This window comes from Malania oleifera, chromosome 11 (assembly GCF_029873635.1).
Source record: "Malania oleifera isolate guangnan ecotype guangnan chromosome 11, ASM2987363v1, whole genome shotgun sequence".
NCBI lineage: Eukaryota > Viridiplantae > Streptophyta > Magnoliopsida > Santalales > Ximeniaceae > Malania > Malania oleifera.
The window spans coordinates 65,861,889-65,877,495 of record NC_080427.1 but is presented as its reverse complement, the minus strand read 5'-3'; the positions used below and the strand labels follow the sequence as shown (position 1 = coordinate 65,877,495).

Sequence of the window (15,607 nt, the reverse complement as noted above, 5' to 3'; positions counted from 1 at the left end):
ACCCACCGGGTCAACACATTTTAACTAATTAATAATAACTTTAACAGCGCCGGATTGATCATTAGGTAATGGCTCTCCAGTGCTCCTCAGTGTCCCATCCAATCATTGACGTACGTAGGTACTTCTCCATCTTAATTAACTATCTGCATTGCATGCAAGCGTGCCTGCGCAGTAGTACTACTTACTTCTCCTGCAACTTAATTAAGTAATAAAATCAAATCCGCTGACCTTCTTAACATAACACATGGAGCAAAAAATCTGCATGGTCTTCAGCGTGTGCTTCATGGTTCATACTCCATTGGAGTGCTGCTCCTGCCACTGCCTCAGACCAGCGGCTGGTTTTGAACTTTGATGGCGTCGACAGAGATGGATGGATGGATGTTGTAATTGTCAGGGGAAGTTCCATCATGTCGATCATCTCCATTATGTTTGCCACGTTTCGACACTTCATTGGCCTCCCACCCATAAAAGTCAAAAAGATCTAAAGCTCCAACCAAAGTACTTGCTGTGATAGACGAGAGTCGTTGTGGGACTAGTTGGGGGGGGGGGGGGGGGGTGGGTATCCATGCAGTTCCACGGCCACAATATTTAAATACATATTGCAAAATAAATAGTTTTTCAATGTATAAATTGAAATTCACAAATTATAGAATATCATTTGTTACGAGACATTAATTAAAATTTGAGATTTTAATATTAAAGATCTTGATTTTAAAAAGGCGTAAAAAGGAGTATGGGATAGAAGATAGATCACCTCCTATTGTACATAATAGGCCAAGCTTCTTAGAATGATTATTTGGATTTATACAAGTAAATGGTAAATCTTAGTGTGAATGATAGGGCATGTTAGGTATTATTTTTGTTTTCTATTTTCAGTTTCAGTTTCTATACAATGATGAAACGTATTATAAATATGCATTTGTTTATCTTGTCGATTTTCTATTTCTATTGCTATTTTTAGCTATTTGAGCAAAAAAAAAAAACTTAAAATCAGATTTTATGATTTTAGTTGTTTTGGTAACCTATTGTTAGAAATTTTAATATCTTGAACTAATTTTTTTGGATTAAATTATTCACTTTACACACTTTTAAATTAAAATATAAATAAAATGATCATATGAATTAAATATAATTAAAATAAAAATATGCATAAATTTTAAAAAAATATATTAATAAAGTCCATTGAAAAATATTATTAGTATTTTTCAATTTTCATGTCCAATAAAATGTGAAAGTATAATAATTAAGTAAAATAATTATAATAATTTTTTTTATTATATCACTTTTTAATATATATTATTTGCAATTTTATATTTTAATCATATTTTTTTGATTTATTTGATTTAAAAATGAAAATGAGTATTTCTAATTATATTTTTTAAAACTTGTATTATTTTTATAAATGTTAACCAAAAAGATTGTTGATTTTGATTTTTAGTTTCTATTTATGATTTTTGGTTGTTATTTTTAATTTTTGTTGTTTATGTAATTTTTGACAGTGATACCGAGCAACCCCTTAACTATTTGAGTCATACATCACATCATTAGGTCTTCATATTAGTACACAACATCTTCATATTAGTGCTTCAATTGTATTAGCTCAAAGTGATCTCATCAGTTGAAGCTTTGTTCCACCTTTGGTTTCTAAATGATTTGGTTGTATTTGCTTCAACCGTAACAACTTACTATTTATCTATTCTTTTGTCTTTGCCTTTGTTCTTGAGCTCCTTGCTTGTTGTCTTAAGAAATAAATAACATTTGAAACCTAATTTATTTAAATATCCTTAAATTTTTATAGGAATTTTCTTATTAGCGAAATCTTGCATAGTCATTTTTATAGTTTAACGATATATATATCAATCTTCAAATGAAAAATCATATTTAAGCTAAATAAAGATTAGTATAGTTGTAGTAATTATTAAGTAGCACTTGTAACTCTCAAAGTATATTATCCTAAATTTTAAAATGGTGAAGAAAAGTTTATATCATTCACTATACCTAGTGAACTTAAGGCTTAGTGTTTGTTATTATTATTTTTGGTATATCTGAAAAAATGGAATTAGTTTGAATCTAACCTAATCTGTTTGCTTTCCAAGTTAACCTATAAAATGATATAAATATTACACAAACTCGAGAAAATAAAAAATATTATAGTCTAATATATATTCACATTAAAGAACTCAAAATTAACATTTGAAAAATAATTAATTAAAATTAATGTATGAGTTGCAGCAATATTTCCTTGATTCGGCGTTTGTATAACTCAGTGTAGAGTTTGATAAAAGCCTTGTATTTATGAATTTTATGCACTTCTTTTTAACCAAAGTTTCCGCAAACGATTAATCAACGTACTCCCTTTAAGGTTTCCGCAAAAACTTAATCAACGTACTTCTTTAAATTAAAAGTTTTCTCAATCTCAATATTTCAACTTCCGCACTTAGATACATCACCACGCAATTTATGTATGTATATGCAGAAATTTAAAGAGTAAGGGTAGTGAGTGAGACCGAACTTTTATGAGGTTTGACTATACCCACCTACGTCTTTGCCTTAGGCAAGACCACCTAAGGATTCCACCATAATGCTTCTTTACAAGCAAACCAAATTGTTACAATCCCTTCTTCAATTAGGGTGGAGCCCCCTTTCCAAGCGATACCCCACGCTTGGTATAGCGATCCAATAACCCTAAACTGTCAAGAAAACAAAGAGACAAGAAAAAATTCTTATGTATAAGAAGTGCTCTTACATAGAGTTGGTTAGTACAAGATTAAGCACAGCTAATACTTCAAAGTAAATATCAAATAAGAATGAGATTTGAAGGTCAAGAATATATCACTAGAATTCTTCCTTTTGATGTGAATCAAAACTCAGAAGATTAGCTTTCAGATCAGTGATCAGAAACTCTGTTTCTCTCAGAAATTTCTCAACAAGAATATGTGTGCAAGAGGGCTTTGAGAGAGAGTGAGCAATGTAGCTTGAAAACTGATTTTCAATTCTTGGTTATTAATTTGATTTGAGAAACCATGTATTTATAGACTCAAAAAGTGATAAATTCATGTTGCCCAAGTAACTTGGAGTATTTCCCAAGTTTATATAAAGTTTGGGGTACAAGCAACTATTATTTGAAATTTAAAGCCCTTTAAAAAAAAAATTAGCCGTTTACGAGGGTCAGTCGCCTAAACCCTTTGTGGTCAGTCGCCTAACCTTTGAACATAGTGTAATTTTTCAATTCAAAATAGGGTTAGTCGCCTGAGGTGCCAAGGGTCAGTCGCCTGATCCTTCACTGCCTGTTCAAAATTAATTCAAGTAAAATGTCAGTCGCCTGGCCAAACACAGGTCAGTCACCTGAACAATTATAAATACTATTTTTCAAGTTAGTTCCCAAAACTCTCAACCATCTTGCTTTTGATGCTTTTAAAGTATATTTTTCGGGGTTTTCAAAGTAAGGTCTCTAAGTCCATATTAACCCCTAATGAGCTTCAAAGCATTCAAAATGATATTTAAAGTGAAGTACTCACATAAGACTTCCTAAAGACATTAAAAACTCTTTAAACTTTGAAGTCTTCATATATATCATTGCTTTGAATCGTCTTTGCCTTGAGCTTGAATATTCTTTAAGCTTCATATGTCTTGACCATCTTGGACCTCTAGGATTTGATCACCTTGTGAATGAAGTATAGCTTTATGACACTTGTGATCTTAGGTCTTTCAATTCTTGAACTTTTTAAACTTTTCATATTAGGTTTCTTGAAATATCATCACTTAAACCAAATATGTTAAGTTCCTCTAATTTGTTATCATCAAAACAAGATTTTAAACCTTGTAAGGCCAACAACTCTGTTCTGCAATCCGGGTCCAAGGGGTTTGAGTTATTTGATATTCCTCGAATAGTGCCTCATAACCTTAGAAACTAGTGCATGGTTGTTTGGGAGAAACCATCAGTAGTTTTTGTGAAGTTGAATGTTGATGGAAGTTGTAGAGGTAATCTGGGTCCGTGTGGGGGAGGAGGTACTATTCAGGATTCCTCTGGCAAACTCAAAGGTGCCTTTTCTTCTTATTTTGGCCAAGGTACGAATAATGAAGCTAAACTTCATGCCTTACACATGGGGGTGTTGTTATGTAAGGATCTGAGTTTTTATAATATTGCTATTGAATGTGATTCTAAATTGATTGTTGATTGGATCAATAATGATAAATGCACGATGTGGTATTTATGAGATTTTTGGGAGGAAATTGTTTCGAAGCTGCAAGGTCTTCATTTCTTTATTCAACACATTTATAGAGAGGGTAATCAAGCGGCAGATTACCTTGCACGTCAAGGTGAAGAAGGTATGATATATCAATTTAAAGAGGGGGATGAGCTTCCGAGAAAGCTTAGAGACATATTGAGACTTGATAGTCTCAGCTTCCCTAGCATTAGATGTTAATGTTCTGTCTTTCGTACTTTCTTTCGGCTAGTCTCTTGTAGTTTGCTTGGCTGTTTTGATTTAGGCTTGTTTAGTGTAGGTCGTTTGGTTAGGTTTGTTTAGTTTTGGTTTTTCTAGTTTTTGGTTTGTTTTTGGGAGGACTTTACTGCTTATTTGTGTTCTCCCAAAGGCTTTGCTTACAACCACAGTATTCTTCTACCACAAGTGAGGGTTTATTAATAAATTTGGGATAGGACCGCTATGCTAGTGGCTACCAGCTCTTTCTAAAAAAAAGAAAATTTATTCAATTTTGTTCATTCACCCAAATCTATAATTATTTTCTTCTTTAGCTTAAGAGATTCGTTCAAATGACCCACTCTTTAAGGTCTGCTTTAAGAGCATTAAGCTTCTACATTAAGACAAAATAGGGGATCAGAGATATACCAACTTATGGTTGGACCTTTAGCCAACTTTTGTTAAATTTAAAGGTTGAGTTTCCCTATTTGATGCCTCCACAATCAAGCAAAATAGGATTATGATCAAAGATATACCCACTTATGGGCCCCTTGACAAAGATGAGAATACTTATCTTCTCATTTTGGACTAATGAGAATAGTGAGTATAGGAGGTTCTTGATTGTTAGACAAGTATACCTTGATCCATTTAGGGGAATATTCAGTAAATTCTAGCTATTTATGAAGTCAGAAATCTTTTTCATTGTTTTCATTGAAATCCCCACAAACGCACCACGATAGGGAGGATTGGCCTTTTGCATGTTCTAGTTCATTTCAAAAAGCTTCCTTCTCCTCATGAATATCAATTAGGTGGTAAACCACTGTAAGTAGACATTCCCAATTAATAGAGATAGACCAAAGGTGGAGAGTTAACGAAAAGGATCCCTTTCCAACACTCTTCTATACAAATAGATTAGACTTCCAAAAGATAATTCTCCTCACTTTTGTCCTTGTAGAATCCAAACATGTCCAATCTAATGGTATCTTTCTTTCAATATATTTCTAAGCTTTTCCCACCCTAAATTACTCAACTTGGTTTCCTATAAACACACCACATTACACTTCCATAAAATCCCAATTTTTCTTTGACCCTATTTTGCTTGTCAGCCTCTCTAACATTTCAAGTTATGAATTCATGTCAACTTCAATGTAAGGCTATGGAGGTTTTTCCATTCTTCAAATTTATGAAATAATACCATTAACTACTTTTACTGTTCCTTTAATATTCAGACCCAAATTCCTACTAAGACTCATAGCACAATCAATCAAATGGTAATATTATGTTTGACAGTATGGATTTTAAATTTGAGTAAATTAAGATAAATTTTAACATAAATTTATATTACATTTATCTAAATCCTTATTGGCATTTTGTAGTTGTTGAAAGACCACACGATGTGATGTTTGTGGCTCTTCTGAACTATCCATTCCACGAATTTGCTTGGGCGAGTGTTCTTGCCGACCTTACCAGTTACCAGACCAAGTTAACAAAGGATTTGGGCTTGAATTGGGTGGGCTTCTGTTAAGCGCTCATCAACAGGGTCTGGACTGGGCCAGTCAACAACGAAATTTGGGCTTGGCCTTGGGCTTTACTAGTTGCAGCAGTTGAAATTTCAAATTGGTTCGTGTTTCTTGTCAAAGTCTGCGAGGGTTTGCAGGGGATGGGAATGCGTGGGTCTCCAAACACACTGCCATAACTATTACACCATCGAAGCACTCGGACCTTCCAGCCAGGTGACGCCGCCTGAGACTTTCCCCGTCCCTACGAACAGTCCTCCTCTTGCATCGTGGCACGCGGCATTACACGTGTCACCCACTGCAGCATCTCCGCACCTTCTTTCGACACCGCGAAACTTCTCTCGCCACGCGTCGTCCTAATCCCCAAACACTAACACACAGATACATGCTACCACCTCGACTCCATTCCTCTTCGGAACGTGCATTGATCCATTCAAATGTGATTGTTATGTGATTATTATTACATAATAACTCGGGAAAAAAAAATTTTAATAGTAAGCTGAATCGAAGCTTGAAGATCGTCGGGCATTATGGCGAGCGACGAATTCCGACTGGTATCTCCGGCCATCGACAACGAGGGACGGCTGCCCCGGAAGTACACGCAGGAGGGGCAGGGCGCGCGCAAGAACATATCGCCGCCACTCGAATGGTACAACGTGCCGGAGGGAACGAAGACGCTGGCGCTGGTGGTGCAGGACCTCGACGCTCCGGATCCTAGCTCCCCCATCGTGCCGTGGACCCACTGGGTGGTGGTCAACATTCCCCCGGGGCTGAAGAAGCTGCCGGAGGGATTCTCCGGGAAGGAGGAGGAGGCCGGCGGCGAGTACGCCGCGATCAAAGAGGGTAACAACGACTGGAAGGTGCCGGGATGGCGGGGGCCCAAGCTGCCCACCCACGACCACCGGTTCGAGTTCAAGCTCTGTGCGTTGGACGACGAGATGCACCTGGGTAAAAAGGTAATTAAATTTGAACATGATATAAAAGTTAAAGATTTGAAGTTGAAGTTTTTAAAATTTGTTGAGCTTTGGCGACAAAATGATTTTGAAGTCGTGGGTAAAAATGGGCAGGTGACGAAGGAGAAGCTGGTGGAGGCGATGGAAGGGCATGTGGTGGGAGAGGCGGTTTTAATGGCAATTTTCTGATGCATTGAGCTTGTCGCAGGGTTAGCGGATATGATTTGTTCAGGACAAAAACTTTATTGCCGGTAATGGTGGACTTATGTAGCCCTTTATAAGTATCAGTATCATTGTGCAGCTTGTCCATGTATTACGACTCTTATCAGCCAGCAATAGGTTAACTTTGTATTGCCTATTAGCTGCATTTTCCTTGATTAATTATCATGCCAATACATATTTTTCCCTTCAAAAATATGGGGGAGAGAGATGGGGTGTTGAGAATATTTCAATCTCAGCTAGTAGCCGAGATTTATCCTAATGGTCTGTTTGGATAAAAATTAGGAGTAGAAACTTTCTTTTTATTTTTTATTATATTAATTCCAAAAAATAAAATTTATTTTACCATGATTAAAAGTTCTAGAAATTAGATATTAATATGGGCAAATTAACTTTTTTTTCATTAACTTATTACATATTTATTTTTTATATATTTTTGAATAATTAAACATGAAAAGTGGACTGTTTTGAAAAAAAAAAAAACACTAACGTTTTGAAGATTCAAAAAGATTTTTTTATTTTTTTTTAAGTTTCAGTTGTTGATTAAAGATTTTTTTTTTTTTGAAAATTTTTTTTGACCTATTTTGTAGCCATCCTGCAGGATATATATATATAAATTATTGTTTTTTTTGGTGATTAGGGATTTTTGACGTAGTTTTGGGGAAAGAGGAAAAATTGTACTGTCGCACTCTACTTTTATTTTATTTTTTTAATAGTGAAATCTTTGTAATTCTGTGGACGTAAGCAAAATTGTCGAATCATATAAATACTGTCTTTTGCTGTGATTTTTTTTTTTGACATGCGTTTTTTCTCTATTTTGTTTATCATAAATTTTTTGAAAATTTTGTGTTAATTTCCCTTCTTTACCAATAATAAGTTACAACTCTTAAATGTTGTTACTAATAGGGTAATAATCTATTCCGACAAGAAGCATAGTTGTGCCTTTTAGTGACAACATAAACAAGTCATCACTAAAAGTGTAGTCTATTGTTGCCAAAGGATGAGTGCATTGAGCGGAAAATGAGATTTAGTTTAGCGACAATTGAAAAATTTTAGCAACGCTTGTTATATTAGGTGATGACATCATGTCATCGCTAAACGTATGCACAAAAATATTTACCAAAATGAGGTCTTTTTGATAACCATTTTACATCCCTAAACCCCTTCAATTGTTCCATTTGTCCCAAAGATCACAGCATTTGTTTGATTTTTCTCTTCGATTTTTCCAAACTTTGTAATCTCTCTCTCTCATTTGTTGTTGTTGTCGTCAATGTTGCATGCTGCACGGTATTCGCCATGGCATCGCTCCCATGGTCGGTCAATTTACAAGAAGACATTGCACTAATTGATTGATTTGTAGAGTCCCTAATTGAGTTTCAAAGCTTTGAGTTTCATTTACTACTTACTTAGATATTTTTTTTTCTTGGATTTATTGATTTCTTTGCCTTTTATAGAAGTTTATTTATTCTAGTGTGAGAGACACATGGTTTTTGGGTGGTCTTAGGCCAAATATGCCTTAATTTATGCTCTGATTTTTGTTTTGAGGTTTTTAAGGGAATATTTCATGAAACTTTGAGATGATGAACTAGGAAACGCTATATATTTTATGCACATTGTCGTATGTTTGCTCACATATTTTGATTTCTTCATTCTTGCGAGGTAAATATTTCACTGTTGTTTTGATAATTGTTTTGTCATCTTCTGATTAGGCTTCAACATTCTTGATTAGGTAGGAAGTTTTTCTATTTTCGATCATAATGTGTGATGAGAATTTCACTTGAGTTTGTCCCACATTGGAAAATTAGAGTGGATCATTGGTGCTTATATACATGGTTGGATCCAATACCCAATAGGCTTAAGTTTTTGGGTCAAGTTGGTGTTCATCCATGTATATCAAGCCCACTAAGTTCCTCCGGTCCTAACAATGTGTGTGTTCAAATGTTTCTTCAACTAGATTGGTAATTTTGTATGGATATTGAGTAGTTGAAGTTCTATTTTTAAATTTATCCTCTCTCTCGCGCACACAAAAAAAAGATGTAAAAAAATGGTGTTACAAATTTATGGTTTGAATACATACACATATAGACACACTCGATTGTATATTTTTACAATTTGAATTTAAAGCATTGTCTGCCTAGTTGGTGGTTATGTGGAAATATTCTACAAGGCAAATAGAAGCAAACCTAGAATCATTTGTATATTTTCAATCTTTTCTATTGTTATTTAAATATTATTTATTACATGAGCTTTTTTCACATTTCCCTTTAATTAATTTGTATTGTTAAATTTTTAACTACCTACATTTTGTTTATGGTTTGCCTCTCTTTTGTCTACCTTTTATGTTAATTTATTATGTAATTGCATTTGTTTTCTTGATATTGGATGAATCATTTATATGTCTAGAGAACACATCCTTTTCCTATATCTTATTGCTTATTGTTTTGCTCATATAACACAAATATTGGAATGTTTATTTGACCACTATAGTTGTCACGCCTGAACCTAGTTGGGGTTTAGGGTATGGCTTTCAATAAATTTTTCGCAGTGGAAGTAATAAAACTTTCAATACTTTTATACTAGAGTGTTAAATAACTTTATTACAAAGCTATCACTAATATCAAATTTAACATCCTTAAAAATTTTAAAATATAAAAAAAAATAACTAATTTAACTAGTACTCCATATATATTTATTCTAAACTACATTCTCAAATCCCGCCCAGGTGCTCGGTATGCCTGATTCCCAATACGTTCTGCACAACTATCTGTAATATGGAATAATAATTGGGGTTAGACGTCGCTCAGTAAGTGGAAAAGATTATTATCAATATGTAGCTAATATGAACTTTACAGTATCAAAATTCATTTAATAATTAATATTTAATATTGATGTTGACTTTTTTAATCTGTCTTTATTTTGATTATGACAAATCACAATATTTTATCTGTGTATTAAGTGTATGAACATATTCATTTTTTTAAACACAGATTACACATGAGAAATGGAAGTCAAGAATCACTTAAATGTGCACACCATTCAACGCATTCCATGTAATTGCAAAGAAGTAGAGCATGAAAATTTTTGTTTATTTTTTTCAGTTATATTGTAATAGTAATTAGGGTTTAATTGTGCATGCATGCTTATATGATTTAAAATTGAAGTTCTCACAAAATGATCAAGACCTTAGATTGACTTTAGGGGTCTGAATTTTTCATGAAAGCATTTTTTCAAAACAAGTTTTTTTTTATTAAAAAAAAAAAAAACCCTTTATGTTTATTTCATCGCATTGATGGGTACTTTTCTCTATCAATTACTTCTTATCTTACAAAGTGTTCAGCATGAAAGTTGTGAGATTTTCTTTTAACTTTTCTGTTAATATTAAGAATGTTTAATTTGAAATTGTATAGAAAAAGATATGTCCAAAAAACTAAAGGGTGTTTACATAAAAAGCCCAGCTATCTAGTTGACTGGAGCAAGGAGCTGGTCGACCAGTACAGGGGATTGATCGACTAGCTTAGGTAGTAGCAAAAAAAATTTCTCAGCCTAGGTCACTAGTCGACTTGTACAAGGCACTAGTCAACCAGTCATGTCGGGAACATACTCCAATTGTGATGACCTAAAAATATATATTCGATTAAAGTATAATAATAATAATAATAATAATAATAATAAAAATGATCATTAAGTTAATATCAATATAAAAATGTTTTCTGTAGGATCCTTGATTTCATATTTTATGTCTAAAAAAGACCTTATCTTATCGAGTGCTCAGAGACCATTATGGTTCAGTCGCTCCCTGGAGGTAAACCTAATCAAAATGGAATTTCATAAGATAAATAAGCTAAACGCTGTTTGTACACGTAAATAAGTATATATATATAAAATAATGTTTTGATAGACATAATTTGTAGAACTACATAATAATATAGTTAGGTATCCTATGTGGGGCCCACAAGACTGTGTGGGGCTCACATGAGTCCCGAAATCGTGTGGGATCCACATGAGTCCCAAAGTTGTGTAAGACTCATAAAATCGTATGACCACTATTGGAATTACGCAAGACCCACTTGAGTCTCGAAATTGTATGGGCCCACATGAGTTCTGAAGTCGTGTGGGGTCTACATGAGTCCCGAAACTATGTAGGGCTCATAAAATCGTGTGAGAATTATTGGAGTTACGTAGGACCCACTTAGGTCTCGAAGTTGTGGGGGGCCCACAAGACCATGTGAGACCCACATGAGTTTTCAAAATTCAAATTTAGTTTTTTTAAAAAAAAATATACTAAAATATGAATTAATAATAATAATAATAATTTAAAAAATTTTAAAAAATTAATTAATTAATTAATTAAATGGGAGTAATGGCAAGCACTCTCACATGGCCTCCATCCTTATCTCATACTTAACTCATGCTCAACCCATCCCATGCTCATTTCTTAATTTTAAAAATTTATAATTTCACTCATTTCCTTACACTTTTATAAATTCAATTTTCTTCCCCAAAATTTTTCTATAAATAGGAAACTCTCAATATTTATTTTTCACACAAATTTTCAAAAGAAGAAAATAATTAGTGAGTGAAAAAATTAGTGGTGGAAGGAGAATTTTTGCTATAATTAAAATTCTCACTCACCCACTCTTTCCGATCTCATTTTTTAAAAGATATTCGTTGTGATCATAGCACAAGATTGAGTAAGAGGTAAGTAAATTTGATTATATTAAACTTTTATTAAAATTCATACCCAAGTTTATTTGTAAGTAAATTTGATTATGTTAGACTTTTATTAAAATTCATACCCGAATTTATTTGTAACTAAATTTGATTATGTTATATTTTTATTAAAATTCCTGGCCGAGTTTATTTGTAAGTAAATTTCGATTATGTTAGTTAGTTTCATACAATTCTCTTGAATTTATTTTTACGCATATTTAATTATACTAGTTTTATCTTTAATATACTTACATTTATTTTTTAATTAAGAAATGTTTTAAACCTCTCGAGTATTTTACATCATTAATTTTTATTCAAGAAAATATTTTTAACACAAAAATTATGTGGCATAAGTTTATTTATATATTACATATTTCACGAAAATATGAGTAAAGATTACATAAGTTGATTTTTTTTACGTTGCATATTTCACGAAAATATGAGTAAAAATGAGATTTTCAAGATATTATTTTAATTGTACAAATTATATAATAAAAATATTTTTAAAACTCATTATGGTAAAAAAAGTTCAAAGTTACAGATATTCGGTACCGCAGTTTAAAGTTTAAAGTTTAAAGTTTAAACGGATTATAGTGCACCCACACTGTTTATAGAGTGTTTTTATATGGTAGTAGATTTCTCCTGAGTGCACATCTGGGTTGGACCAGGGTTTAATAGGGAAAATCTCACTTATGATGATGTGCGTTAATTTAGTTTGGTCGGTTAGCCAGTTAAGTTCAGTTTTCGGATCGCACAACCCAGTTATGGGGGTAAACATGACTTACAATTAACGGGCCTAAGGGTGATTTTTACAGTATATATATATAATTACGTATACAAAGTTATTAATGATTTGAAAGTAAAGTATAAGTTTATATGAACATGACCACTATTGTGCCTAAATGATGATCTGAAGAAACGTATAAGAAAAAGTATATATATGTATATAATTAAAAATTATAATTAAAGTTTTTAAAGTTAAAAGTTTAATTTAACAACTATAGTATATGATTATTAAATTTTACTGTTATAGTTGTTAGTAAAAGTTTTTATGCAGAAATTTTTAAATTTATATTTATTTTAAAAGTATTTTTAAAATTATAGTATTAAATATTATTTTACGAAATTAAAATATTTTAAAAACTCATTTTGGTCACATACTAATAATAATCTTATTTACTTAATGAACGTTATCTCACTTCAATCATATTTTATATTTCAAATCATTTGAGAAGCGTACCAGAAATATAGAGTAGCAAGTGCATGGGCAAGAGTAGAAATAGTAGAGTAGAATAAAAATTTAATTTAATACAATTTATAATATGTTTGTGTATTTTTAAATTTTAGAATTTTGTATTTTAATAATTGAGACATATATTTGTAACAAAACTAATTAGTGCTCTGATAATAAAAATAATATAGATTTATTTGTATCCGCTTAAAAATTTATATGTAAAAACCCACTTGAATTCAGGTCTTTACAATTGATATCAGAGAATAGGATATAAGTTCTGCATACTCTTACATATAGATTTTACCAGAACTTAAACATAAATCATGATTTAGGTAGGATTTGATAGTTTAGAATATTTCTTTTAGTTTGTTATATTATTATACGTTAAAAATAAATTTATGATTTTAAAATAACATCTGATCATTATTTAAAAATGCATCCTAAAGATAGTAACATTGAAGGAAATGAAATTAACGTGAAAGCTCTCAATGACAGGTAACAATCTTATATTCTCTAAGAAAAATGGTAGTATTATTGAAAACACGTTAATTAAATTAAATATGTTATTTATGTTTCTAAAAACACATACCCATATTGATGACTCATAATTAATTGCTAGATTATATGCATTAATAATTTAAATTTTTCATATATATATAAATATAATAATTTCCAAGATTTATTTATTTTTTCTATTATTATTTTTATTAAAAATATAAAAAGTAACACATTAAACCCTATTAGGTTTAAAGGTGCTACACATACAAATAGATATGAATAAACGGTTTATTCTGAAATTTGAATTTATCCAAAATTTCTTTGCATGTGCAAGTTGGATATGAATATGTATTTTTACGTTACATATTCAGTTCTTATCAAAATATTCAAGCTTAATTTAAGAATATATATTTTGACGAAATCTTTAATTTTAATTTTGTATTTGTTTATAAGGAATTAAATACAATTTAAATGTTACTATATTATATTTAAATTCAAAAAAAAATCCCTTACATGTGTAAGTTAAATATATATATACATTGCATATTCAATTCCCATCAAGTATCCAAGTTTGATTTAGAAGTACAAATTTTGACAAAATTTTTAATTTTTATTTTGTATAAATTTATAAAAGTAAATACAACTTAAACTTTACTATATTATAAAAAAAAATCTATTAATGAAAGCAATATAAAAATTAACTAATCTTTTTCAAATAACTAACCAATGTCAAATCATCGATCGGTCAAACATGGCCAATATATATTCGATCTAATAATAATAATAATAATAATATTGGAATATATATAATGGGTACTCTCGCAGTAAAAAAAAAAAAACAGTCTCATAAGTAGAAATTATCGACTATAGCTCACTTTCCCTCGAAATAAGGTCTGGGCATGAGATCACTTGGATATAGTAGGGATTCGAACTCGCGATCACATTGATACTCGATCGGTTCCTTACCACTAAGCCACTCACCCAAGTGGTGACCTAAGGATGAGATTAATTATAATTAAAACATTAATAAAAATGTAGAAACATATATAGAACCTTAAGTCCACAAATTTTGCTATACGCGTCGCTCGCGCAATTTCCGCAGCATGCGTCACTCTCTCAATTTCCGCAACGCATATCGCTCTTCCTTGATATTTGAAAAATGCGTCACTCAAGGCACGCGTCGCTCTCTCTTGATTTTCGTGACACACATCGTTCTCCCTCGATTTTTGTAAAACGTGTCGCTCGATATTCGTAATACACGTCGCTCTCTTTAGATTCTCACAACACACGTCGCTTTCCCTCGATTTGTGCAAAACGTATGCTCGATATCCGTGACACATGTCGCTCTCTCTCAATTCTCGCGGCACACGTCACTCTCCCTCAATTTGTGCAAATCGCATGCTCAATATTTGTCACACATGTCGCTCTCTCTCGATTCTCGCAGCACACGTCATTCTCCCTTGATTTGTGCAAAACACACCGTTCAATATCCGTGACATGCGTCGCTCTCTCTCGATTCTCGCAGCACATGTTGCTCTCTCTTTATTTCCACAACACGTGGCCATTCTCCTATAAAAAGGGTCCGCCCTCATTGAACTCTAAGCATCACACCTTTCTATCATCTTGAACGATTACATTTTGGTTTGCAGAGATTAGCTCTTCCCAACTTGTCTCTTAGTTGTCTCACTACTCGAAAATGTTGTCAAATCACCTAACTCCCCAAGTTGCTAAAAGCAGCACTAGATCGTCGATCCAAAGATGATAATCTAGTAAGGCACAGTTGGATATTTTAGAGGAGGCCTTCTATAGCAGTCAAGGGGAACTCCCTTCTACAGAGCAGGCTATCTTGTTTATAGCACAACTCCGACGGTATGGTCCAATCGAGCTAAGAAATGTATGTTTTTGGTTTGAGAATCATAGGCGTAGGCAGGGATCAATTGAAGAAGCCACTATCTCAATTACTATCCCACCAATTATCCATCTTACCTCCTCCGCCACTACCGCCCCAAGCAGTGCCCTTGCCATTTTTCTAACCACTTGTACCCTCAATGTTTC

The 15,607-nt window shown here is 32.5% G+C and overlaps 1 protein-coding gene across 1 annotated transcript; it reads left to right on the top strand.

The window, feature by feature from the left end:
* The first annotated feature begins 6,133 nt into the window (after nt 1-6,133).
* On the top strand, nt 6,134-7,306 carry LOC131167931 (uncharacterized). The gene is made up of 2 exons (XM_058127009.1): nt 6,134-6,894; nt 7,006-7,306. The coding sequence occupies exons 1-2, from the start codon at nt 6,469-6,471 to the stop codon at nt 7,078-7,080; spliced, it is 501 nt and encodes a 166-aa protein (XP_057982992.1). The 5' UTR covers nt 6,134-6,468; the 3' UTR covers nt 7,081-7,306.
* The last annotated feature ends 8,301 nt before the right edge of the window (nt 7,307-15,607 follow it).

Bases quoted from the DNA above. Each gene is read 5' to 3' on its own strand.
- LOC131167931 (XM_058127009.1), top strand. From the start codon at position 6,469: ATGGCGAGCGACGAATTCCGACTGGTATCTCCGGCCATCGACAACGAG. The intron at 6,895-7,005 runs GTAATTAAATTT...AAAAATGGGCAG, and splicing joins AGATGCACCTGGGTAAAAAG to GTGACGAAGGAGAAGCTGGT.